This window comes from Hippopotamus amphibius, chromosome 6, assembly GCF_030028045.1.
Source record: "Hippopotamus amphibius kiboko isolate mHipAmp2 chromosome 6, mHipAmp2.hap2, whole genome shotgun sequence".
NCBI lineage: Eukaryota > Metazoa > Chordata > Mammalia > Artiodactyla > Hippopotamidae > Hippopotamus > Hippopotamus amphibius.
In genome coordinates, this window is record NC_080191.1 from 71,105,563 (window position 1) to 71,129,974 (window position 24,412).

Genomic DNA, 24,412 nt, shown 5'->3' on the forward strand with positions numbered 1-24,412 from the left:
TATATAGGGTGAGGTAGGGTTCCAGTTTTCATTTTCTCCATGTGGTAGGTCAGCTGTCCCAGTCCTGTTACTGAACACTCCATTCTTTATGTGCTGATCTTTGTAACTAACGTATTCAGTGGGACTGTCTGTGAGCTGTACTATTCCATTGTTCTATATGTCCTCATGACTTTGATGAATATGCAAACATCTGGATGTTGGAGGCTTAGTATGAACCAAATAGTGTAAAAATACCTCAATACATTTTATAATATTCTGGATGTGTCAGTTTAAATAAAGTATATTAATATGAATTCCACCTCTTTCTTCTTTTTATAAGGTCACAGAAATCATTCGTGTGGCTCCACTTATTTTTTCTTTTTGACAGTGCTGTTCCAACTGTACTCCAGTGAACAGAGAACAGACTGTGGAGAAAGGCAAACGTGGATTTAGAGTCCTCCTCCTTCACTGAGGAGCTCTGTGGACTCGCACACTACTTAAACTATCTACTTCATAAGGGGATCCTGGGGGCTACATTAAATTAGATAACGTGTATAGACTACCTGGTACCTGGTAAGTAATCATCCAATGTTTGTTTCATTGTCTTTCTCTGAGGACAAGGAAGCAGTTCACTCATCACAATACACAGCAAATATGACTACACGTGTGTTGAACGGATGACGTTCACAGTGAAATTAGCTACTAGAATATTTTTAAAATTCAAAATCCTTATCATATGACTGCCAAGATGACCCAGCGTTGTCATTTTTAAGTATAACAATATTTTAAGAAAGAAAGACATTTTATAATTTTATTCATTCACTTTTTCTATGCTTTAATAAATCTTTTGCATAGGGAAATACATTTAGTTAGAGCTACAAGACAACATGGAAACTAGACAAGAAATAGGCATCCTGTATCTTTTCAAAATAACTATAATGAGGAAACTCTTGACTAAACGTTACCTTGGGAAATACCCTTACCCCTTCCACTGACACCTAAAACAACTTGTGTAACCTTCAACTTTCAATGAAGTCATTTATTACTATAGTTGATCTTGAACATCTTCTTATACTCTTTAAAAGCATTACTTCAAAAACAAAAAAGTCTCCATATAGTCTCCATATAAGTCAATAAATAAATAGTAAATGTTATTGCACCTGAGCTTAAGAATTTAAAGTTGTTTCCATTGGTTCAATTATTAATTTCTAAAGTAAAACCTGAAATTAACATTCACTTCTGGGCTGTAACTACTAATAGTAATTAGAATATTTTAATATCTGATGTAAAGATAATTTCTGATATTGGGGAAGTGGTTACAAAACTTTCTTCAAACTCAGAGGAAAGTGAGTTTGCTATAACATAATGAGCCCTTAATTACCTGAGCTAATCAAGGGGACATTAGGGCAGCTCACTCAGCTTGCCTTGACTCTGGAGATGTTCGTCTGAAGACGTCGACTCCACAGGCAGCCCCTTTCTCAAATTGCTCGCCCACTCTTCTCAGCTCTGCCCACTTCTCAGGCTTTGCTCAGCTGAAGGCACCAACCTCAGGATAAGACCACGGTCCACAAAGGCCCAGCAGCAATGGTATGGAGCATAAGATAGGACGTTTGGTCAGGGGGAAAGAAAGGTGCTTTTACGAAGGGATTTCTGACTGAAGACCAAAGTGATAAGAAGATGGAACAACCTCAAAAGAATATTAAAATCTATTGCTACACAAGGCATTGTAAACACAAGGATCTTTCTCAGAAATGTTAGAATTCAGCTGCACAAAAAGAATGGATGTAACCTAGGGTTGGAATAGAAATACCTGAGGAGTTATTTTTCTCTAGGTAACAAAGTGAGTGTTGTTTCTCTTTTTAGCAAAAGTTCATCTATGCCTAAATTCATTTTGATCTTTTTTTAAAAAAAGTAGATTTTTAATAAAATGAACAACAAAAGAATTATGGGTTTTAAGACTGACCATATCAATTTATTATGAATTTTGGTTTTCCCCTTAGCTCCCTATATAAAAAAGATTGATTTCTCAGTAGTAGTTACAATAGCTTTTAAAGAGAACTTGGGCAAAATAATTAAGATAGAAACCATAAATAACCAGAAAGTAAATGAAGCAAAATTGTCTAGTGAGATGTTTACCCTAAAGTACATTAATATTCTTCCATAAATTTTTAGATCATTAAATTATCTTACTCCAGTATATTATGAATCATTATAAAAGATTTCAATCTTTGAAAATTATGAAAGACTTCAAGACCTCATTAATGGAGTTAGAAATGTCAGCTATTATGCTACTAGTCAAGTTTGGTCTGTATTTTCTGGGCCTCTTCAGGCCAAGAATAACAATCAGGTAGAATCTGGTCATAATCAGTGCTATACATCTGAGAGTAGACAAATGCTTCCTTGTTTGGGGGTTCAGGATAAACTGTGGCTGTCTTTTCTTGATATGCATCTGTCACAATCTAGAAATAAGAAAAGAATATTAATTATTTTAATGGATAGAGATGATGGTGAGCACATGTCAGAAATTTTTTAGCTGTTTCATCAACAGATGAATGGATAAAGAAGGTGCGGTGTGCATATATATGTATACACACAATGGAATACTAGTCAGTCATAAAAAAGAATGAAATAATGCCATTTGCAGCAACATGGATGGACCCAGAGATTATCATACTAAGTGAAGTCAGAAAGAGAAAGACAAATATCATATGATATCATTTATATGTAGATCTAAAACATGACACAAATGAACTTACCTACAAAACAGAAACAGAATCACGGACATAGAGAACAGACTTGTGGTTGCCAAGCCGGTGGGGGTTGGCGGAAGGGTAGAGTGGGAGGTTGGAGTTAGCAGAGGCAAACTGTTACACACAGAATAGATAAACAACAAGGTCCTACTGTATAGCACAGGGAACTATATTCAGTATCCTATGATAAACCATAATGGAAAAGAATATTTTAAAAAGAATGTGTGTGTGTGCACACACTTTGTTGTACAGCAGAAATTAATACCACATTGTAAATCAACTATACCTCAATTAAAAAAAGAAATTTTTTGTTTCAAAAAATTATGTTTTAATTTATATTTTCTCTTTCCAAAAAATTAATTGTATTATAATAAAAATGCACAATCACAAAGAAGATATAAAGTGAAAATGCAATTGTAAGTCATGTAACAAAAGTAGACTATGATATCAGCAACAAAAGAAAGTATGAATAGTAGAGATTTCTCATGGGTGATCCTACCAGAATTTCTCAGATGAGTCTTAAAAGCCTTGAAATGACCTGACTGATAATTAACTTGAACTAAATAACTTAAAATCCCTGCTAAGTCTGAACTCAGATACCCTGCAGTTTCAGCAATCCCGATTCCAACCACAGTCTCCTACAGAATAGAATCTCTTTCTGTACCCCAGGGGCTCCTGACTCTAATCAGCAGGATCCGGAGGCAGTCTCCACGCTCGGTGCCTTGCTGGTACCACAGAACCTTGTCTCCATGTCTTTATGTCGCAATCCCCAATCTAGTCCCCAGTCTGGGGAACCCTCATTGCTGGCTTTCTCCCTTCAGAGCTGTCTCCTGCCGTGTCATACTTTTCCTAACCTTACTTGGGCCCACATGGTTGCACGTTATGCTTTTATCCTTTACAAATAAAAAACAAACCAAAAAAAACTCCCTCTCAAGTCAATTTCACACCTTCCCCCGCCCCCGAGTCCCGTCAAGCCTCCATTTGACTCTCACCACTCTGCTGAGAAAATTCCAGCTGATCAAAGAGAACAATCCCAATTTCTCTTTTCATCAACTCAAACTATCTCCTCCATATCTTCAAACATTCTCTTCCCCTGCCTTCTTTGAGAAAAATGGATTCTCCCTGTTGCCAAAATTAATCACTCCATAAGTGCTCTTTAATTCACTCCAGTTTTTAAGAAAGCAATCATTAAGGAGCTAGCTGTATGACAGACTTATCTGAATAAGTGTGATTTTGAAGAACGTTAGAATGGTTAAGTATCTCTTCTCAATGTAAAATTATGCATTTATGAAAAAATTAAAGTTATAAAGACTGTGCTGTATTGTGGAAAAATATTTATGAGAAAAGTAGGGATCTAAAAAGTATGGGAATAAAAAAAACCAGTATGTAAACACACCCTTACACGTTATTACAACACTGTTAGAAAAGAAAGCAAACAAATGAAAATGGCAAGCAATCACACACGCCCAATGGCAATGCTTGTTTCAGAAAAGCAGAGTATCAGGTATTTTCTTCTTTTCTATTTTCCGGAGTGCCTATGATGTGGGATTGCTATCTTTTTTACAGATATTCTTCAGTTCCAGGTCACTGACCACAAAATTCAATGATTTTTTAACATACAATCCAGTTACCATACTTGTATAAATTCAGAGTTGGGCAACAGTCACCACATCCAGTTTCAGAACATTTCCATCACCCTAAAAAGCTCCCCTGTGCCTCTGTTGCAACAGCTGTATCACTTTTATAATAAAATGCTCTGCTTCAGTCCTGACACAGACTCTGTGGAAATGCATTCCTCTTTCTGCTTCCAGGACACACTGTATTAACGACACGCTCTCTCAGTGAGATCTGCACTCTCTCCTTCTCTTCAACACCAGACTCTCTGGAAGAGTGGCTTCTGTTCTGTCACTTTCTTAATTCTCCCCCAACTTCTCAACTTCTTGTACCACGGTAATTGCTTTTGTGAACGTTTCTGAAAGCTTCCTAAGGACTAAATGAGTCTTCCTCAGTTTTTCTCACTAGGATTTGGTTCTGTCAATCACAACTGCCACCCCCACCCTGAAACGGTGTCTTTAATGTCTGATGGGCAGCTCAGTTCTGGGTCTCTTCTTAACATCCCGACCACTTCCCTTTTTAACTGCTTTCTTTCTTCTGTCTTCTGGACAGAATAATACACTGTGTTCTAACCTCGGTTTTCCTTCCTTTCCACTCTTGGTGACCCCAACCACTCCGAGAACTTCACCACATGTAGATGACCCCCAGCCTTTATATCCAGCCTCTCTTTAAGTTTCAGTCATCAGCATCGACTTGTTAGAATTGTACATTTGAATGTATTGGGTTGGCCAAAAAGTTCGTTTGGGTTTTTCTGTACGCTGTTACACAAAAAGCCCCAATGAACTTTTTGGCCAACCCAATACCATGGATACCGCAAACCTGCAGTCCACTTATATCACCTCCCTTCCTGAAGCTGATTCTTTGTCCTGGTTTCCCGATTTTTGTTTATGCACTTGGCATTCTTTCCTCTTTCTAGGTGTAATATCTGAGTTTTTCGTACTCTTCTGCTACCCCTCATCTTCGTACTTTCTCCTCTGATCATATGCTACTCCTTTTCATTGAAACCTTCAAAATAAACTTAAAATGACAATGTGATGTTCAGTGTATTAATAATTCAAACTAGTTTAAAACGAGTAGATACAAATTAAGAGAAAATATGAGCACACCCTTTCATAAATAGATAACTAAGCAGATTATCTGAAGTTTTTTTTTTTGAAGGATTACCTGGTTTTTAAAGTATTTACCCTCAATCAACAAAATAAATAATGACATGATCCTAAATGGCAGTATTCTGATAAACTCGCTAATAGCTTTGATTTTCAGCCAGGAGCAACTTTACCTCCAAGGGGACATTTGGCAAAGTCTGGAAACATTTTCGGTTGTCACACTTGTTGCAGAGGCTATTGGCATCTGGTGAATAAGGGCCAGGGATGCTGCTAAACACCCAACAATGGCCAAGACAGCCCCCACGACAAAGAGCTACCCAGACACGTGTGCACAGCGCTGAGGCCGAGAAACCCTAGTTTCAACATGTGATTACTATTATGGGCTGAAATATGTCACCTGAAATGTTGATGCCTTAACCTCTAGTACCTCAGAGTGGGACTGTATTTGGAGACGGGGCCTTTAAAGAGATAATTAAGTTAAAATGACGCTGTTCTGGTGGGCCCTAACCCAAGTCGACTGGTATTCTTATAAGAACGGAAAATTTGGACATACGCTGAGACACCAGGGATGTCCCTACACAGAGGAAAGGACATGTGAGGACCCAGCGAGGTGGTCATCAAGAAGCCAATGAGAGAGACTTCCCTGGTGGTTAAGAATCCACCTGCCAATGCAGGGGACGTGGGTTTGATCCCTGGCCCGGGAAGATCCCCACATGCTGCAGAGCAACTAAGTCCATGTGCCACAACGACTGAGCCTGCGCTCTAGAGCCCCAACTATTAAGCCTGCGTGCCCCAACTACTGAAGCCCGTGCGCCTAGAGCCTGTGCCCACAACAAAAGAAGCCACCACAATGAGAAGCCCATGCACCACAACAAGGAATAGCCCCCGCTCGCCACAACTAGAGAAAGCCCGCACACAATACAGCCAAAAATAAATAAATAAACCATTATAAACGGGAAAAAAAACAAACCCAAGGAGAGGGCTCCAAAGAAACCAGAACTGCCAACCCGATTTCTAGCCTCCAGAACTGTGAGAAAATAAATTTCTGTTATTTAAGTCACCCAGTTTGTGGCAGTTTGTTATGGCAGCCCTAGTAAATGAATACAACTACCCTGCAAAAAAGCCAGTTTCTCTCTCATCTTAGTTGTAGAAAACCTAGGTTCACCTTAGCTAGTTCCTTGAAGAGCTCACCTGCCACCCAACAGCTTTGGGTTCTCTGTTCTTACTGTTTTGCGTTCTGCCCAGTACAATCCAGTGTGATTTTTAAGATGCCACCCATCACAGAGACATGGATAAGGCAGGTAGTTCAAGGTCTCACGGTCACTCCACCATATCCGCAATACCGTGGTGACTATCAGTGTCATGTGGAAAAAACCAACCAAAAAAAAGGCAAAGTGGAGGAAGCTTAGCTGAGATGAAACCCTGATGAATTATTCCAATTATGGGGGAGAAAAGGGATGGGGAAATTAATGATTCAACCCATTCCTAAGGAGCAAACATAATTCTTAAGCTCTGCTGAGGCACCATGCCTCATCTCTCTGACTCTCGACATAATGAGCTGATACAGATATTTCAAGGAAGTGGATTTTCAATACCTAAACATGCACATTTAGCTACAGATGGAAGGAAAAATAATGAGGCTTGAACCAGAGTGGTTTTACCTTTTCTGCGATTTTCAGAGAAACATCTCTAATGGTGTCCAAAGGAGGATAAAGCCGGCCCTCTTCCAAGTGTTTATCTGATACTTGCTGAGCTATAACCTTTAAAAAAAAAAAAAAAGAAAGACAAAAAAATACTTCATACCATAGAATGTGCTAGTTGTGAGGATAATGCTGAATGGTCTTGGATAAAAGCAGATCACATTAACATCATCATCCAATTGCATCTCTCCCTTCCTCGATGGAAAAACTAAGCTCAGACAGGCTTAGTAACCAGTGGGAGAAGACAACTAGTGAAAAAGATGGAGACGAGCATCTGGGTTTCCTCTTAACCCAGTTCCTTTTCTTCTGTACCATGAAATGCTGGCAGCTTTCTGATTTGATGCACTAGACAGACAGAGGGAAGAGGAGTAAGGAAGGCAGAGGAGGATGAGAGAAGTGATGGAAAAGGATCCTGAAAGCAGACGAGGAGAGGCTGGTCAGGCCTTACTCCCAGCTCACACACTCTTGCAAGGGAGGTAGAGCCGGAGGCTGAGAAAGCTATTTCTGACTCACGCTTCAGGCAGGGTTTGAATTTTACACAGATCCTGGGTTATCTGAATCACCTAACTAGCCTCAGCATTCGCTGTCCCCAAACTATTCCCGATTTCTAAAGGAAACAGCGTAGACACGTAAAAATGTGCTACAAGGGTAGATCTTATGTTAAACGTTCTTATCTCACACACACACACACACACACACATGCAAATAATAATAATAAAGAGGGTGGGAAAAAACTTCTGGAGGTGATAGATTTGTTTATGGCAGGGATTATAGTGATGGTTTCAAAGGTGTGTACTTATTTCTAACCTCATCAAGTTGTAAGATACATGGCTTTTTTGTATGTCAATCATACCTCAATAAAGTAGCTTAAAAAATGAGACCAATTAACATTATGAGTTTCCTGATGTGATGCACTGAGAGGATACAATTATTAGGCAAACCTAAACCAAACCCTATAACCATAAAGCTTGAATTAAATCATGAGGAACACTGTAAGAAAACAACTGGCCTGTACTCTTCAAAATGTCATTGCCATAAAAGACAGAGAAGAGCTAAAATGTTTTTGCAGATGAAAAGCGTAGTCTAGAGGATACGAAGCCCTTTTTTTATGGATAACCTGCAAAATCTGAATTTGGATTATATATTAGATAATAGTAGTATATCAACGTTAAAGTTAACTGGGTTTTTAGTTAGCCGGTGACTTACATGAATCAGTTTCCTCCAGGTGCTGTTATCAGTGGGGACCTCTCTAGGGTCTTCTGGGCAGATATCAGGAAGGGAGGGGCAAGGCAGATGAGAGGACCCAAAGCAGGTGACTTAGGAGGGTGTGAGGGTAGGAGGCCCAGGTTTGCCTCCCAGATGCTAACAGGAAGGAGCAGACTGTTGCAGGCTGCTGTACAGACCACTTGGGACCAGCTGGGCTGACCCTAGGGAGCATCAGAGGTCCAGGAGACTGTCCAGAGGACCGAGAAAGCCAAAAATCTTTTCGTGATATAAATATGTGCGGCAAGAGTCTTTGAGACTGGTGCCAATCCATGAGATTACTACTTCCATAAGAGATCCAACTAGTATTTTGAGAATAATGCTAACAGTTACTAGATTTGGGGTGGGCAAAGTGATCACCTAGATCACCTACATGCTACTTTTGTTAACTGCAAAGTATAATCTAGACTACAACTTTCTTCTTTTGCGCCTTCTAGAGATGAGTCTGTGGTACTCTATTTATTCTCGCTGATAAATAGTACTGACTAGTTCTATTTAATTCAACAAGTAGTTACTAAGTTTCTGCTATGCGCTTTAGCATTGTGCTAGTGCTGCTGGTATTCTGAAAGAAGTATGTGAGAGACCCTTTGTTTTTAGAGAAGATAACATACAATTTAACTAGAAGGCAAGACCTGATACACGAAACTCTCAAGAGCCTAATACAACTAGGAATCAAATGAAATATCAAAGTGTTTGCTCAAGACAGCCATAGCTAAGGAGGAAGATCAAAATGAGTCAGAGCAGTCACAAAAGGACCCAAGGATGAGGCGGGACTTAAGCCCGTGACCTGAAGATAGGCTTGGACAGTGGAGAATGATTCTCAGAGTTTTCTAGGCAGGGTAATGCATGGGGCAGTTACATGGGTGTTCACATGCGTGGTGTGTTTAAAGGCTTTGGAGGATAAAAAGAACATCAGGCTTCTAAGCTTCTTAGAAGGAGGTGTCATGAACAGAAATGCGGATATTGAGAGTGAGGGGAGATGAGAAATGGTTTCCCACATCTCTGTCTAAGGAAACAGCAGGGCATTTCAGTGGAAATACCCATAAGGTCACTAGAGATGTGGTAAAAGATAAGACTAGAGATACACAGACTTGGCCCCTTTTAGAATGAAGGTAATGGAAACAAGAGATTGGGTGAGAGCTCTGAGAGCAGACATTGCAAGGAAACAGAAAAGTAAGGGCAAACAAATGAATACTGGGAAGAAGCTTAGTCAAAAGGGACTTGAGGGACTTCCCTAGTGAGCCAGTGGTTAAGACTTCGCCTTCCAATGTAGGGGGTGCAGGTTCGATCCCTGATTGGGGAGCTGGGATCCCACATGCCTCGCAGCCAGAGGACCAAAACATAGAACAGAAGCAGTGTTGTGTTGTGACAAGTTCAATAAAGACTTAAAAAAAAAAAAATGGTCCACATAGAAAAAAAAATCTTAAAAAAATAAAGGGGGGGGGGTGGGGGGGACTTGAAAAGGAGACAAAGAAAACAATACAGTGGCATGAAAACTAGGATACTGTGTTGAAGCCTAAGAGGAGAGCTGTGGAAAGGCCAAAAGAGTCAGCCTGAGAGGTCGCTGGCTATGATAAGGATAACACCAGTGACCTCACCACATCTTATTGTTTTCCTTCAAAGGTATTTGGGAGTGGTTACTTTTGGGTAGATTTACTGGAAAGACTTTTTTTTTTTTTTCATGAAATTTGTCACTAGAGGGTGCTGGAGTTATTTAGGAAAGAAAACACTGGCTACCACAAGTAAAAGATCATCTTTCTTCTTCTGATGTGTCTGCTATACAAGACAATGACTACATTTCCTTTCACGTGAGAACAAACTTTGAAAAGCTCTCTTTGTAATTAGACATCTACTTGTGGTTAACACCATTTCTCGAGTCAAAGTAGCTCTGAGACCCTAGCTGTCATGCTTTTAATGAAGTGAAGGAAAAGAAAGGAGCATGAGAGGTGGCAGATATCTGTTCTCACAGAATGATGCCAGGGTGGGAAACCCTGGGTTTAGGCTCCTTGAGATCACACCAGTGACATAAAAATCTTTCACACTGGAAAGAACAGCCTGTTTGCATGATGAAAATATGTGAACATTAATCAGGTTTTATTTGCTTCGGTTTAGTTAGCACGTTGTACAGTGGTTTAATTTTAAGAGGAGAAATTCACTCAAATTTCTCCTTCATACATTGTATCCTCCTCAGATGTATCAACCAGATGAACAATCTGATTACCCAAAGCTCAAGATTTTACAAGTATCAGTCCAACCATTGTACCATCCCCCTGAGGTTTGGGAGGCAAAAGGGAGCCTTAGGTTCACAGTACCTCCTGTGTCTTTGTCTCTGACCTAAGAGTTTTGTGTTTTTTGCCAGCAATCCATGACTCTGTGTTAGCCTGCACGTAAGGTGAAATTTCAGACCCTTCACAGTTCTCAACAGTAGCTTAACAGAGCACCACTACTGGGTCTGCTCTGTGGTGTTCTGTGAATCTTTCCTGAAGGCCCACAGAAGAGCCCACTTCTGTCCTTTTAATGACTTTGTAAACACTGAATTCTGTTTTAATTTCTTCTTTGCTTGAAATACTAGAGTGGCTTCTGTATTCTGCATTTAACCCTGAATGACAAACACTTCTTCACTATACCAAATCAGACTATCATTTTAAATCTTCAAAATGTCAGCATCTAGGAAGGTTCTCCGTGGAAAAATATTTACCACTTACTTCATGATTTGGAAGCAAAATTTTTAACTGTTTTATTACTGCCACAGAATGTGATCGAAAGTGTGAAGATTTTTTTTTTAAAAAAAGGATACCCTGTTGATAGGAAGGTAAATTGGTACAGCCACTGTGGAAAGCAGTATGGAGGTTTCTCAAAAAACTAAAAGTAGAACTACCATATGACCCAGCAATTCCACTCCTGGGTATATATCCAGACAAAACTATAATTCAAAAAGATACATGTTCCCCTATGTACATAGCAGCATTACTTGCAATTACCAAGATACAGAAGCAACCTAAGTGTCCATCAACAGATGAATGGATAAAGAAGATGTGGTACATATGTACAATGGAATACAACTCAGTCATAAAAAAGAACAACATTTTGCCATTTGCAGCAATGTGGATGGACTTGGAGGGCATTATGCTAAGTGAAATAAGTCAGACAGAGAAAAACAAATACTGTGTGATGTCACATGTGGAATCTAAAAAATATAACAAACTAGTGAATACAACAAAGAAGAAGCAGACTCACAGATACAGAGAACAAACTAGTGGGTACCAGTGGGGGGAGGGGCAATATGGGGGAAGAGGATTGAGAGGTACAAACTATTATGTATAAAATAAGCTACAAGGACATACTGTACAGCACAGGGAATACAGTCAATATTTTATAACAGCTAGAGATGGAGTATAACCTTTGAAAATCGTGGATCACTATGCTGTACACTTGTAACATATAATATTGTATATCAACTATACTTCAATTTTAAAAAAGGCCCAGTGACATAAACACACTACCAAATGTAAAATAGATAGCTAGCGAGAAGCTGCTACATAACACATGGAGATCAACTCGATGATCGGTGATGACTTAAAGGGCCGGGATAGGGAGGATGAGAAGGAGTCTCAGGAGGGAGGGGATATGGGGATATATGTATAAATACAGCTGATTCACTTTGTTGTACAGCAAAAACTGGCACAACAGTGTAAAGCTATTATATTCCAATAAAGAGCTTAAAAAAAATAGTTGGGAAGTAATTCTCAGAAGCCCACAGATTAACTGTTCCATGGGCTTCAGATAATTTTTTAAGTTGTATATTTTCAAACAAAATTTCACTTTTGTTAGATGAAAACATTCTGTTTTTTGGCAGATTAAGATTATTTTTGTTAAAATATAAACATTTTATTTGTTGGATGAAAAAAAAAGGCCCCTTTTAAGAAATCAGAACATAATCTTTCTGCTGGCTACTGAAGAACAATCTCTGCTAACGACTCAGTGTGAACTATTTACCCCTTACCCTCCACTGGGAAAGATTTGATCTTCTTCGGACTTTGCACCTTCTAGGGAGTGAGCTGAGATGATAGATAAATAAAACAGTAAGCAATCTACAATGAGCTGATTTTACAGCCTTGGCAAACATAAGAGTATTTTACAATACCTCCGCAGTGGTGAGGAAAATCTTATCCGTGATATGCCTCAGTCCACACGCCACCACACCAAGAGCAACTCCAGGAAACACATAAGAATTGTTCCCTTGGCCAGGATATAGGGTCTGTCCACTTGGAAGAGTGACAGGATCAAAAGGACTGCCACTGGCAAAAATGGCACGACCCTGCGAAACAGACACACACCTGTAAAAAGAGGCGGGGTATCTTCCAACAAATGGATCATAAGAGAATAACTCAAGTACTGAGTATTTAAAAGTCTAATTTTTTTACTGACTCCCTAATAAGTGCAAGCAAGCTGTCTCATGATGCTGGCAGTAAGTTCTGGAGTGGGTGCTTATTTCTGCTCTCTATCTTCCTCTCTACTCCTAGGAGAAGCATGCAAAGCACAGGAGACCCCAAGACCACCACCCTGTCATTGGCAGTGGTCCAACCCACAGGCCCATCAACCATCTCTAGACTATAGCGAAGCCACTTACAGGCTTCTGAAGACAAAACTGGTAGGTTAGTGTTTGAGTCTTGGAAAGGATGACATTTCAGGTTAGAGTTCAGGAGTCAATGGCTTCAAAGTAATCACTGGGACAAATTTTATATATCTCTATATTATAAAGAAATATCTGAAAAGTCATATAGGAAAAAAATTCATTAGCACAAGTGGGATTAGCAAACAAGAAAAAAATTAAATTATCAATAATTGTCAAAAACTGTCTTTATTTTTTTCCCAGTCTTAATATTTTGTCATAATGTTTCTGAGGAACCTCACGTGTTACAGGCTTTAAAATGGCATGAACTTAGCGCCTGTCCAGTGCTGTATTCCATACTGTCAGTCAAAAGGGGGGTGTCTGTCTGATTCGGGAGGTGATACAGGTGAGAGCATTCAGCCTTCTATGTTTTAGAAGGAATGGGAAATCCTCAACAAACAAAGCGCCACAATCTAAGAAATGCATCTGAAAAGCCTGAAAAGCACTAAATTCCCAAAGCATAGTTTAAATGGTAAGAGATTGGCTTATAAATTTCATGCTTCTTACACCTAGAGTCTAAATTCATTATGACATTAATAATATTAACTTATTCATTTTTAACAAATGTCATACTATACCTTTTCTATAAAGGTAAAGTACAATATGATTCAACTTCATTCAGGATATAAAAAGAGGAAAATAGATGAGAAAAAGAAATTCTCATCTAGGTGTTTATCAGACACTGTTATGTCTTGCACAAAATTAGGTTACGTTTTCAGACAAGTCTGATACCTTCAGCTCTGTTTAGCAGATAAAACGTTTTATTACAAGCAAATTTCTAATGTAACTAAATTATCATTTGATACACATATTTGATACATATATTATTTGATACATATATCTTTGAACATTACATCTGAGAAAGAGACCTGTGACATTATATACACACTTGTTTATCCTCCTCTCCTTCACACCTCCTCCTGCCTATCACTCTAGAATCATCATATTTAATAGAGGAATGGTATTAAATAAATGATAGCTAAATATTCTCATCTATAGAGATTGTTAATATGGAGAAGGAAACTTCTCCATACCATTTTTGGTATAATTATAGTTTTTCGGAGTTCAACAATCTTTTTGTATCTTGTATTTTTAACCTTTCCTAATGACTTTTCACCTGTGCCTGCAGCAGTAGAGACTCACATCCAACAACAGGCCCTTTCTTGTTCTGCAGTCCTTTGGCTGAACCAGTGTTTTCAGATTCAAAATGACTTTTAATTTTATGTATAGCAACATAAGAGCTTTAGGCAAAATCACAAGAAAGAGTTTAGGCCATTTATATCAGACACATTCAAACTTAAAAACACAACTATATAAATTTGGCTCATTTTGTTTACATCTATTATAGGTGAGTCTATAAACTTTTGAGGCCTAGCAAATATGCCAAAGCAAAATAATTACTTAAATGCTTATTTATTATGTGCCTACTATGTGCAATGCACTATGGTAAAATTTTGTTATTTGGTTTTGTTTTCTCCTTTAAGGATTTAAGGACTGAGTTACGTGAGGCAAATTCCCCAATCTAGAGATGGGATAAAAATATAAATTATTGAGGACACTGATGTCACCCCAAATAAGAGAAATTTTGGCTCCTCTGCAAAATGTCATTAATTCTAGTAATAAGAATTTAAGGATATAATATTAAAGAGGTAGAGCCATCCAGTTTTATTTATGCAGTTTTATTTATGCATCAAGTATGATTTATACAGAGTGACATAATTCTGTCTTGATCTTTTCTAGTTCATTTTAGATTTCTTTCCAAAATAAAAGTGTTAGATATATGGGACTCAACCTCTGTTTTGTTGTAATGACATTTTCAAGTCTTTGAAGGGGAAAAAAAGGCTCTTGTCAAATATATATTAATATAAACACAGTATAAAATAAGTCACTTTTTTTGGAAACTGTAAAGTATTGAAGCTTTGAGGACTCCTATCCCAACCTGGCTGGATGTCAAAATTACTGCCCAAATACTCCACCCATGGCATCAAAATCCAAACCCAGGAGGAGTTAGCAAAACAAAAATAAGACTGTGGTTTTATACTGTATGCTTCGATGTTTGGGAATAGCTAGTTAAAAGCTATTTTAATAAGCATCTAGGATCGAGCTTTCTCCTTTTTAACTTTTATGTTTAAACCTTAGATACTTCCAAAGCACTTAAGGAAAATTATCAATAAAACACTACAAAGTTTATTTTGTTTTATTGAAGAACAGGATTTATACAACGTTCTAAAAAAGGACATGGTTCTTATCCTTCCTGACCTGTTCACTGTTCTTTGGTTGTAAAATTTTTAAAGGTTAACCGCTAAGCACCTTAGATATCCCGGGCTTCCCTATAAAGAATCACAATTTGACTATTAAAATATCAGTTCCATTTCTGCTTTACCTTGGTCACTTTATAGCACTGCTCTGCAGTACATTCTGCTTTGCTAGTCGGATTACTCAAAGCAAAAATAATAGGCCGTTCATTGAAGCCTGCCATATCCTTGAGAATTTGTTCTGAGAATGCACCTCCAATCGCAGCAACTCCTAAAGTAAAAACAAGAAATCAGTGAATAGGACTATCATTGGTTAATTAATCCAATGCACAAAAAACAATGAGCCATGTCAGGTCATTTTCTAATACACCCTAAACAAAATTTAGAATATTTGTATTAAAGTGACAAAAAGAGATGTTTGTTAATGCCAACAACCTTTAAGGTTACAAATCGATAAGTATCTATTAAAAAAAATCACGGCTTTAACATTTGACTCATAAATAGATTTAGTGACCAATCACCAGGAATTCTGATTACAGGCATTTTTATCAGGAAATAAATGTGTCTAATATATATTATCTCTCTACAAACAATTCTAGAAATATATTTCAGTCTCTCAGGCTATACAGTAACCATATTTTATAATCCAGTGCTAACACTTAAGACAATCACCCTATTCAATGATGAAACCGAAGTATGACTCACTGAAAGAATCTGAACAGAAGAGTAAAGCAATTAGCATAATGAAAATTGTAAAAGGTAAGATTCCTGATAGAACATATTTTATAAAAAACAATGATAAAGGCTTACTACACTTTCTGCCATGGAGTATTTGTTTTTATTTTGGTTATCTTTATTCTCAGTGTTGTCATCTGTTTCATAAGAGTTTCTAGAAGTGGAGTATAATACCAACTAAGGGCTGACATTATATACACATAAAATAAAGGATGTACAGTTTCAAAACTTCCCTTGAGTTTTTTTCAACCACGACAAATCTGTCCATAGTAAACATCTTACTGTGCACATGCAGTGTGTAAGCTACTGCGTTATCTGCTATGAGGAATAAAAAGATATGTGAAATGCAGTCCCCATGTTCAAGGAGGGTCTAGTTCAGTGTTTCTCAACCTTGACCCCTTTAACATTTTGGGTTGGACAGTTCCTTGTTGGGGGTGGGGGGGCTTTCCTGGGCGTTGGAGGATGTGGAGTAGCTTCCTTAGTCTCTACCCACTCATGTCAGTAGCTCTGACCACCCCTTCCCCCTCCAGCTGTGACAACCGAAAATGTCTCCAGACACTGCCAAATGTTTCCTTTTGGGGCCAAATCACCCCCATTTGAGAACCACTGTCTATCTGGAGTAATCCAGCCTGGCAAAATATGTCAGGTATTGGTGGGTTGATCGAGTTCGCAGAGGGGAACTAGCCACTGCCGCTGGGATCATCAGTAAGGTTAAGAAGATGGCACTGAATTGACAAATCTAGGCATCTAGGGGGTACTGTTGCTTCAGAGAATGTGTAACTTTGTTTGCAAATGCCAAAGGTTAGAATTTCAGAAAGCTAAATTACGTCTCAAAAATCGGCAGTAAGAAAACGAATCAGGCCCACAGGGGGCTGGGGTAGGGTTTATGGCAGAGAGGTAGATGCCACAGCTCACCGATGAGGGTGGTTGGTTTTATATCTCGAACAATGGCTTCCAGGTTCTTCATCTCTTCATGTTCATGGGCAAATTCCTCTTTCTCTTGTGTTAAGGCAGCACGTCCCTAAGGAGAGCAAATGAGAAGTAATGATAAACCTGCCAAGCGTGTGAGAGTCAAAGAAATTTCAGAATTTACACATATTACCAGTATTTATGCTTAACATTTTTATGTATTATGTCTGCCAGCTGTTCTTAAAGTCTCCTCTCCAATTACCAGAGGATTATTTCATTCACTCTTGCAACAAAGATTTACCTCTCAGACAATGCTCTAGGCAATGGGGCTACCACAGTGAACGAAAGAAAGGCATTCCCTTATTTAATTATTATTTAAAACTTAAAATCCTAACTCCAGAGGATTAACTGGCATTAACAAATGGCAGTGCAAAACGTCTTGTAAATAAAGATAGTGTTTATGAGACATGCTTTGCGTTGACAGAGCAACGTCTTAGAGGGCAGAGCTGCCTTTAGAGGCAGCACGAATAATTACAGACCACCCGCTAAGAATGGAGCTCGATGCCATATTTATATTGTACTTGGATGTTTTGAATAAGTACTAGCTTTATATGCTTTTATTTTGTAATGTTTTCATTATAATTGTGCCATGTGTTATCTAGGAAACATCTAATTCCAATACCCTAGCTACAAAAAGAAACTTAGGATGAGGGTGAGGAGTGCTATCTGAAAATTGGGTCCTTCCTTTTTTTTTCTTCTGCTCTTTCAGTGTTGTATCTTGCCAGATAATTAGCAGATCTGAATATGAAATTCTCATCCACACTTCTATGACCAGGAATACACAGCTGCTCAATTCTACTCCTTCATCTATTATTCAATTTCCTTACTTCAGTGAAGCTTTCATCAAAGAATGAGTGATAAAATAGTCTTCTGTTCCCAGGAAGCAATAGCTAAACTAAGCATACTACTTTATATTATTATTTTAAAAATAAAAAAAAATAATAACAATAATATTCTAGCTACAAATTTTTCAGACTTTGACTACCTAATAAATCACTACCTAACTTTATATGGTAGTTTATAGCTTGTAAGCTGTTTTGACTTATTTCCTTTGATCCCCTCAACAATTTTGAAAAGACAAGGATAATCAGGTTTTGCATGACAAAACAGAGGCTCTGACATATTAAGCAACTTGCCCAAGGCAAGTGCTAGAACTCAGTCTTTCCAATGATACAGCACAGTACAGCCCTGGAGAAAACACTTTACAAACGGTATGTGTCAGATGGTTGGCAAATTCTTAGTCCTGAAGATGGTACCATATTCTTGCTTTAAAAGGTTATCATTTTGTTTTAAAAAGCAATACATGTGAATTATAGGTAACATGAAATATATGAACCCTCTGCACTCATTTCATCTATAAAATAAGAATAATAAGAATTTCTGGGACTTCCCTTGTGGTGCAGTGGTTGAGAATCCGCCTGCCAATACAGGGGACATGGGTTCGAGCCTGGTCCAGGAGAATCCCACATGCCCACGAAGCAACTAAGCCCATGAGCCACCTGTACTCTAGCACCCACGTGCCACAACTACTGAAGCTCGTGCACCTAGAGCCCGTGCACCACAACAAGAGAAGCCACCACACGGAGAAGCCCACACAACGCAACGAAGAGCAGCCCTCACTCTCTGCAACTAGAGAAAGTCCACGTAGCAACGAACACCCAATGCAGCCAGTAAATAAATAAATAAATTTATTAAAAAAAAAAAAAAAAAGAATTTCTACCTCATCAGGGTTTAGTGGATTACAGTAAATGATACATCTAAAGCATTTAGGACTGTGCCCAGTTTTTAACAAGCGCTCAAAGTTAGCTGTAATTAAAATTATTGTGAAGAAAAAAATAATAATTCAAGCACTTATAAAGTTGGTATCTTTTTTTGTAATCTATTTCTGTACCACTGTTTTCTACCATGAGCACAAGACTAGAGCTAACTGCTTCCTAAGGACAGAATGCACCATTACTCATTTCTGGGTGCTAAAAGGTTTTACCTTACATCTTTTCTTTCCTGCACATCAAAATACACTATATCTGAGAAACAGAAAAAATAAGCTTATTTAACACTAATTGGAAAAGATACATGTACCCGTGTGTTCACCACCTCATTATTTACAATAGGCAAGAAGTGGGAGCTACCTAAGTATCCATCGATGGATGAACAGACAAAGAAAATGCGGTGTGTGTGTGTGTGTGTGTGTTATTCAGCCATAAAAAAGGAAATCTTGCCATTTGTGACAACATGGATAGACCTTGAGGAAATTATGCCACGTGAAGTAAATCAAAGAAAGACAAATACTGTATGATCTCACTTACATGTGGAATCTAAAAAAACAAAAAACAAACAAAGACCCAAACTCACAAATACGAGAACAGATTGGTGGTTGCCAGAGGCTGGGGTGGCAAATCTGGGTGAAGGGAGTCAAAAGGTACAAACTTCCAGTGGTGAGATAAATAGGTCCTGCGGATGTAAGCTACAGCATGGTGACCACAGTCAATAACATTGTATACTTGAGAGTCGCTAAGAGAATAGACATTAAACGTTCTCATCACAAGAAAAAAAACATTTTAACTCTGTGTGGTGATAGATGTCAACTACAGTTATTGTGGTGACCATTTCCCAATATATAAAACTGTCGAATCACTATGTTGTATATCTGAAACTAATATAACAGTATGTCAATTATATCTCAATTTTTAAAAACTTTATTTAACTCATTCAGAATCAAATTTGAAGTTTCCTGTTTCATATTCGCTTCAAAAGAGAATGTTCTAGGGCTTCCTAGGTGGCGCAGTGGTTGAGAATCCACCTGCCAATGCAGGGGACATGGGTTCGATCCCTGGTCCAGGAAGATCCCACATGCCGCGGAGCAAGTAAGCCCGTGCGCCACACACAAAGAAAAATAAGTAAATAAATAAAATGTCAGATACAGGAGATTGGGGTTGACATATATGCTAATATGTATAAAATAGATAACTAATAAAAAACTTTATTAAAAAAGAGAATGTTCTAGTCTCTAGTAACAGTAACTGGAATATTGTTAGCTTATATTCTCATTCATCATGCTTACTAAAGAAAAAAATCAGCCAAAAGAATCATATAAATTCAGTTTCTACTTTCATACAGAAGCATCAAATCGTTCAATAAAACCTATCTATTATGATGGCATTTGTACACTAGTCATAGGTCTAACAAAAATAATTGATATAAACCTAGACTGACTTTCGTGGGTAATCACTAAATATCCTTAAACAGTTCTTTTGTATTTATAAAAATTTTAAATTGTCTTTTAATAATATAAAAATTATTACAATACTGATATCTTTACAATTTGCACTAAATGGTGGGGGTGAGACTACCTGGTGCCCCCATCCTCCCCTCTCTTAGCTTCACAGTTGGGAAATTTATTTCATTTACATATCTCAATCACAGAGATTAATTAAGCATCATCCTAGTACGTAAACAGTAGCTAGGCTAAATGATAATTAGTCACAAATAAGAAAACAGAGAAAAAAAAAAGAAAAAAAGAAAACAGAGGTATCTAGGTACCACAAGAATCCTGCCCCAAATGTTTCGATAATTCAGTCTTTGATTTAGGCACCAGTTCCTCATCATCTCTTTTCCGTGCAGTGATTTTGCCATGATACTTTACACTTCCTTGTACAAAAGGCAGGAGGTACCTTCCTACCCCTCATCTCTGGATTTGAACATGTGGCTTGCTCTGGTCCATAAAATGTGGGCTGAAATGATAGTGTGTCAGTTCCATGTTTAGGCTTTAAGAGTAATTGTTGTTTCTGCTTGCTCTCTTGTACCTCCACCACTTGCAAGCCATCTTCACCTTGCACCAAGTGCAAGCTGGTCTGCTGGTCTATGGAGGATGAGAGCCTTGTGAAGCAGACCTGGACCCAACCTGTAGCTCAGAGCCACCCAGTAACATCATCAGAGCCACCCTCTCTGACCCAGGTGTGTGAGAAAATAAATAATTATTGTTTGTATATCACTGAGATTTTGTGGCTTTTGATAACACAGGAATAGCTGACTGATATAGGGGATGCTTTTCTTTTTCTTTTTTTTAACTTTATTTTGTTTATTGAAGTACACTTGACTTACAATATCATATTAGTTTCAGGTGTATAGCAAAGTGATTCATATATATATATGTGTGTGTATATATAATTTTTTTTATCTTCAGATTCTTTTCCCTTATAGGTTATTGCAAAATATTGAGTATAGTTTCCTGTGCTATAAAGTAGGTCCTTGTTAGTTTTCTGTTTGGGGATGATTTTAATTTTGATTACATATTCCACCATTTCTTTTTACCCAATGTTATTCCCATCTGTTGCTTTGAAAATAAAAGGTTCCTAAGTGAAGTAAGTCAGACAGAGAAAAACAAAAATTATATGATATTGCTCATATGCAGAATCTAAAAAAAATGGTACAAACTTACTTATAAAACAGGAGCAGACCCACAGACTTAGAGAACGAACATACTGGTACTGGGGGGAAGGGACAGATTGGGGGTTTGGGATTTGACGTATACACACTGCTATATTTAAAACAATCAACAAGGGCCTCCTGTATAGCACAGGGAACTCTGTTCAATACTCTGTAATAACCTAAATGGGAAAAGAATTTGAAAAAGAACGGAAACTGTACGTATAACTGAATCACTTTGCTGCACATCTGAAATTAATAACAGTGTTAATCAACTGTACTCCAATATAAAATTTAAAAAAATTTTAAATAAAATAAAAGAAAGAGGTCCCTTTCCCCAAAATAATTCTATGAGAACACTTTTGCAATCCACCTGCTACCTCAACACCCTTATTACTGCTTAGTTATTTGGCAAAAAATAAAAATCCTGCACTATTAGAAAAAAGAGAAATTGTGGTCATGGATAGGAATAAGAATTTGGAACCATATGACAGTTACAGTATTTAAATATCTAAATTATTTCTGAACTCTCTCTGGAAGTAGTATAAACTAAAATTCATGATTATTTTCATTCTCACAAGGACATGTCTAGGACACATACTAAATAAAGGTTCAGCTTGGGGAGATATATTCCCTGGGAATAATAACTTTCAGCTCACAGAATTCTACACTAAACATGACATAGTTTTGACTTGTTACTCTTTCCCAGAAATGCATATACTCAATTGCAGGTATAAAGGCAAGAAACTACACTAAAATCATGCTAAAGTCCTACACGGCAAATATTGCAGAAGTGCAAATTGCTCCCAGAACAACTTCCAGTACACTGGAGCCTAAAGGACTAAATTACGTCCCAGACTCCCTTGCAGCTAGGGTTTCTGCTTTAAACCTAGCACTCACCAAGCTGATGTGCCTTGACAGGACCCTGAAGGAGAAATGCACATCAAGAAGTGGTACCCACATGGCTCTTCTGGAAGCTCGTGGTGGTGGTGTTTGCTTCCAGGCAGATGTGTTTCCAGTCTCCAGTATCTAGTCCACTACCAACAGGTGGGTGCTAAGTAATAGCTGGTGGCAGCTACCATATTTGGCAACTTTCCTCTTTGTGGCTGAGACCCTGATTCTCAAATGGGCAGGAGCAGCAGCTCCCTTGCTGATGCAGATTTATGTTACAAGAACTATTCCTCAAACTTCAGCCTGGTGCTTACTTCTTCAAAGGTTGAGAGATTTGTTTTTCAGGATATCTAATGTTAGAACCTCTCCTAGGTTCTCTAACAAAGAAAATATCTCAGGATAACTATTGCCCTACTCCAAACCAACTATAGTCATTTCAACACAATGTTATGTAATCTTGAGGGATGCTGATAAAATGTGCACCTCTTAGGACTGAATCAATCACTGGGTTTTGCCTCTTGGTCTTCTGGTTTCCACCTGACAAAGTTTAAGCATTATGCGAATACATTCCATCAAAGGAATAACCAATGCTGATTATGGTCAAGGAATTACCATACACCCTAGATCTTTCTTTCAGTATTATAGTAATGCATCCTAGTATCATGCCATCTTCTTTAACAACAGTAAAATGGTGTAATTAATCTTTATCTGCGGTTTACTATGAAAGAGAAAGCAGAAACCCCACTGAAAGGATTGTGAGCAAAAAGAACATTTATAAGAATTTCACGGTTATTAACAGAATAGAAATAGGAAGCACTAAAAAATGTTTTAAGAGGAAGTATGCCACTGATTTTTTTTTTTTAGAAAATGCCTGGGCTCACAAAACAATAGATTCCATACAATCCGTGGTAAAGCACCATGGCCCACAGTAAGAAACAGAAGAATTAGTAGCTCATAGTGAAGCCTTGCTGAAAGCATCTGGGTATCACCAATCTGAGGAAACAACCCATTCTTGACCATTTAGCTACTGACAAATGACATGCCAATGAGAATATATCCAAACTGCTTCTGGTATACAGTTTTAAATAAATTTGCATATGATCTCCATAAAAATGGAACTCTATTCATTTTCATTATACTACCAAGCCAAGAAGAAGCCTCCCACTGGGAAAAGAAAACTAGCATGAGAGTAAAAGTCTTAGAAAAGTTTATACTATCAGCTGAAATAACCAAATTCAACCTTGTATAATATGAATTGAACGGCTGCTACAAGTAGCATGTAAATGAGAGAAAAGGGTCTAGTCTGTTTGTATTGAATGTGGACCTACAAATCCATAATGTGAAATGAATTTTTAAAAGATGCTGAATAATCTGAAAGTGGGAGAGACATAATCCTCATTTTCTTAGTTCAATAATTCAAAATATTTTCCTGAGCATACTGTCCCAGATTATCCCAAACAGCAAATTAAAAATTTTAAAATGTATTTTACAGTGTTGTTCTCACAACTGTTGATTGTGGTCAAGATAAATTGATATAAATTGTGATAAATTTTGTTGGCTTAGGGACATGAATAAATAACTAGTAGCAAAATACACTCTAATGGCAAATAGCAAATACATTTACATTACTTCTGAAAACCTTTAATGATATACAAAAAAGTAAAGAAAAGCTCCCCAATTAGACACAGTAAATGCCAACTACAAATGTTGGGGACTGAACGTGGGACTCAGGCTCAGGATAGCAAAGTCCTTGGGCCCTTCCATTCACTCCTGACCTTGGTCAAGCCCTCTGATACTTCTACACATGCTGGTTTCTCCATCTAGAAAATGGTTTGGACTGGTGATGAAGACAGTGTGTTGAAAATGAACCTGATCTGGGTTTTCCAAAGCCAACTGAGCTCCAGACTCACCTGAGGCAAAATAGATTCCTGAGCCCTGCTGACAGATATTTTAATTCAAATCCAGGATAAGGCCCTAGAATCTGTGTGTATTTTTTTTAAAGCTCCTCAGGTGATTTGAGTGCTTAGCCAGTTTTGAGAATCACTGCATTAAA

The 24,412-nt window shown here is 37.9% G+C and overlaps 1 protein-coding gene across 3 annotated transcripts in view; it reads right to left on the reverse strand.

Annotated features, from left to right (window-relative positions):
- Positions 1-793: 793 nt before the first annotated feature.
- ME1 (malic enzyme 1) overlaps positions 794-24,412 on the reverse strand; it is a 181,905-nt gene continuing 158,286 nt past the window's right edge. For 2 of the 3 annotated variants that reach the window (XM_057738817.1, XM_057738816.1), the window contains 5 exons: positions 16,990-17,095; positions 15,468-15,610; positions 12,557-12,730; positions 7,111-7,209; positions 794-2,438 (listed from right to left, as the gene is read on the reverse strand). In XM_057738817.1, coding sequence (XP_057594800.1) covers positions 2,271-2,438; positions 7,111-7,209; positions 12,557-12,730; positions 15,468-15,610; positions 16,990-17,095 — 690 coding nt within the window. In that variant the 3' untranslated portion in view covers positions 794-2,270. The remainder of the gene's footprint in view (positions 2,439-7,110; positions 7,210-12,556; positions 12,731-15,467; positions 15,611-16,989; positions 17,096-24,412) is intronic. The other variant, XM_057738818.1, reaches the window with a different exon arrangement.